The sequence below is a fragment of the Cryptotermes secundus genome, unplaced genomic scaffold (assembly GCF_002891405.2).
Source record: "Cryptotermes secundus unplaced genomic scaffold, Csec_1.0 scaffold899, whole genome shotgun sequence".
Classification (NCBI taxonomy): Eukaryota; Metazoa; Arthropoda; class Insecta; order Blattodea; family Kalotermitidae; genus Cryptotermes; species Cryptotermes secundus.
This window is the reverse complement of record NW_019731283.1, coordinates 292,253-295,646: the sequence shown is the minus strand read 5'-3', so window position 1 is coordinate 295,646 and position 3,394 is coordinate 292,253. Positions and strand designations below refer to the sequence as shown.

Here is a 3,394-nt window from a genome sequence, read left to right as displayed (position 1 = left end):
ACCTGCTGGTTTCATAATGTTGGGAAATTCTTGTGAAGCTGAGGGACTGTTGGCTTCCCAAGGAGTCGATTCCATGACGTTAGTTAATCAGTTAAGTGCAGAAAAATAGTGGGTGAAAACTTAAACATGGTATGCACAAAATGTTTTTTCTGAAGTGCTTTGTTTTTCTACGGTATATGATGTACTTTCGAGAAGTATTGCTATCAACATTACTATTATCGTTGCCATTGTCTTCTTCTTCCCCAGTCTTTATCATCAACATAAACACCGACGATATCGTAAAATATGATTTTAATTACAATTATTGTTATACCACAGTTAAACTATACAAATGGATTAATTTTAATAATTTTATTTATTTGCATTTTCCCTGGAAACTTTTGGAATTTTGAGGTACTGTAGCTTTTAGTGTAGGGAGTATTACTTTTCTGAACGCTGCCCGTTTGATTTTCGACTGTTTTTTGCGCGGACCTCTGTACTCCCGCCATTACGCATGCGCAGTTTTATTGTGTAGGAAGTGGTGTATTTATCGATATGTATTAAGTGTAAAAGAATGTATAAGCCTTAAAATTGTTGGTAAAATCAACGAAGAAATTGTGTTAGTCGCTGTACATAAATTGGAAGATGATTATTAATTTGTGAAACATGGCGTGAGAAACTGCATAACCATGAAAAACAAGCCACTTCTAAAGTGACGCTAGTTCATCGAAGGCATTTTTATCCCATTATGAAGGAGATGGTAGGAGGGTGCTGTGTATGTTCGGATGAACGAGGGTGGGCTGAGAACCCCCTTGTTTATTGTGATGGTCAGGGATGCACCGTGGCTGTACACCAGGGTAAGTGTGTCCCAAAATAGATTCTTTGTTTACTGAGACCCACTCAGAGATAGGCCTAGACCTCCCTAGCTTGGATTTAAAGACTGTCATAAAAATAACTGAAAGAGGTTATGATTGCATTGCAGATTTAAAAGTAATCAACTCCATATAGAGGTCACTTTTGTAGCCATTCTCTTTGCAGCGTGTTACGGAATTGTGACAGTACCGACAGGGCCATGGTTTTGTCGAAAATGTGAGAGTCAAGAACGCGCAGCTAGAGTGGTGAGTTTTAAAATATTCCACTTCTCAAAACACATTTAAAAAATCTGCACACATGTTGTGTTTACATTTTGTTGGCTGTACAAGATTGCAGGTTTTCTGTGCAAGTTTTTGTGGAAATTGTGATTGTTATCTATTTCGTATGCTGTACTGCCATGTCTACAGCGATGTGAGCTATGCCCCAGCAAGGATGGCGCACTCAAAAAAACTGACAATAGTGCCTGGGCTCATGTGGTTTGTGCGCTGTACATTCCTGAGGTACGCTTTGGCAATGTGACGACAATGGAACCAATCATCTTGCAGCTCATCCCTACAGAACGCTTCAGTAAGGTAATCAGCATGTGGTTTAGCTGTAGCAAACCATATTTAACCAGAAATCATTGGTTTCTGGCATATGTGCAGTTGAATTGTTATGGTTTTCATTTGGGTAGTACATAGTTTAGTTTGGAAATTTCACTGCTTATTGAGCAAAATTTTACTGGCACTGTGTGTTTTTAACTCAGTATTCAGTGGGTTATTGGTACTAAGAGTTATCTTGAGAATCCCAGCTGAAACTTTGTTTTAAACTTTAAACTGTTCAGGGCTTTCTCTTTATTTTGGGTAAGTTCTGCAGCATTAATTGCTTTTAGGGCTGTGTTGATTTTGAATGTTACCAAAGAAAAGCTTTAACATTCCAGCAATCTATACTGGTTCAGAATTGTTTTTTGATTGCAAAGTCATAATGTATATATTTGCTTTGTTAAGTTCTAAAAAATCTGAAACATATAAGTTATACAAATGATACTTCAAAAACATAAATTCATTTCCTTTATTTTCCATATATCCATGCAGGTAACAAACCTACGATGTGGAAATGGCCCCTTTGAAAATAGATCATCAGCATATGCCACAAATATAATTTATTTTATAATGCAAATAATTAGGTCCAAAATTTTGAAGAGTTCAAAAGGTTTCATTGTTGAGGAAGCGAAAGCTCGTTTTTTCTTTTTTCCTTCAAAGAATAGTGTTTTATGGTTTATGAAATAGAATCATCCGTGTCAGACCCAGCAGTATAAGTGGTGACTTTACTCTTACACTGTGATATTTATCATGGCTGACTGAATTTCATAGTGTACAGGTGTTTCCATAGATTATATGGGGATTCTGTAATATGGTGACTGCATATGTATGCTCTTCTAGTATGACAGTACCTTCACCAAATTGCATTTAAGACGGAAGTGAATGTGTGTAGGCGATCTTCACCAAGTTTGTTTAAAAATTTACCAATACTTTTGCTTATTAGACCCAGTGCAATTGCCAGGTAATTGTCATATTCAGAATGGTTTGAAACAAGGCAGTCCTTTTCAACTTTGCCATAGAATGTGCCATTAGGAAGATCAAGAAAATAGGGAGGATTGAAATTAAATGGAACACATCAGCTTCTGTTCTGTATTGATAATAATTTATACCATAAAGAAAAACGTAGGAGGTCTAATGGACACCAGTAAGGGGGCTGGTCTAGAAGTAAACTCATAAGAAACTGAGTTTGTGTTGATGTCTCATCACGAGAATGCAGGGCAAAATTGTAATGTGAAGATAGCTACAGTAGACAGTTGTAAGAGATTCTGATAATGGTGTATAACACTTAGGATTAGTGAGATTTTGGGTCCTTCGGCTTGTACTGCAGAGAACACAGCAGCCCAGAAACTGAATCTGTTTCCATCTTCAGGTGAACAGATGGAAGGCACTTATTGTGTTTGGTTAGTTAGAAAAAGCTAACCTCAGTCACTGGAGCTGGAAGCCTGAAGGATAGCTGCCAGATCCTTTTAAAGTGTGGAAAAGTTCAAATATTTGGGAACAGCAGTAACATATTAAAATTTCATTTGTGAGGGAATTAATGAGCAGATTAAATTTGGAGAATGCTTACTTCCATGCAGTTTGGAATCTTTTTTGTCTTCTCAGTTGTTGTAAGAAACATAAAAATTGAAATATACAAAATGGTAATTTCACTTGTAGTTTTGTGTGGGTATGGAGCTTGGTCTTTAACATTAAGGGAAGAACATAGGCTAAGGTTTTTTGAGAACAGTGTGGTTACGTGCAGGGTATAATATTTGGACCTAAGAGGGAAAGAGATAATAGGAGACTGGAGAAAATTGCATAATGAAGAGCTTCATAACTTTTTTACTTTATTCATTCTGGTCCGTCACACTAGTTAACCTTTAAGTGCCGAAGTGCCCAGTTTGTGCCAGTCATGAGTAAGGTCGTCGTAGCCAAAGTACCCAGTTTTGGCCAGTCAGGCATTTAAACTCCGCTAGTGGAAG

General features: G+C 37.2%; 1 protein-coding gene across 3 annotated transcripts in view; it reads left to right on the top strand.

Moving 5' to 3' along the window:
* Positions 1–502: 502 nt before the first annotated feature.
* Positions 503–3,394, top strand: part of LOC111866941 (protein AF-10) — a 31,337-nt gene continuing 28,445 nt past the window's right edge. Inside the window, exons 1-3 of one of the 3 annotated variants that reach the window (XM_023856327.2) lie at positions 503–836; positions 1,018–1,097; positions 1,260–1,424. In XM_023856327.2, coding sequence (XP_023712095.1) covers positions 728–836; positions 1,018–1,097; positions 1,260–1,424 — 354 coding nt within the window. In that variant the 5' untranslated portion in view covers positions 503–727. Of the gene's footprint in view, positions 837–961; positions 1,098–1,259; positions 1,425–3,394 lie in introns of those variants that run through there. The other 2 variants (XM_033752473.1, XM_023856328.2) reach the window with 2 other exon arrangements.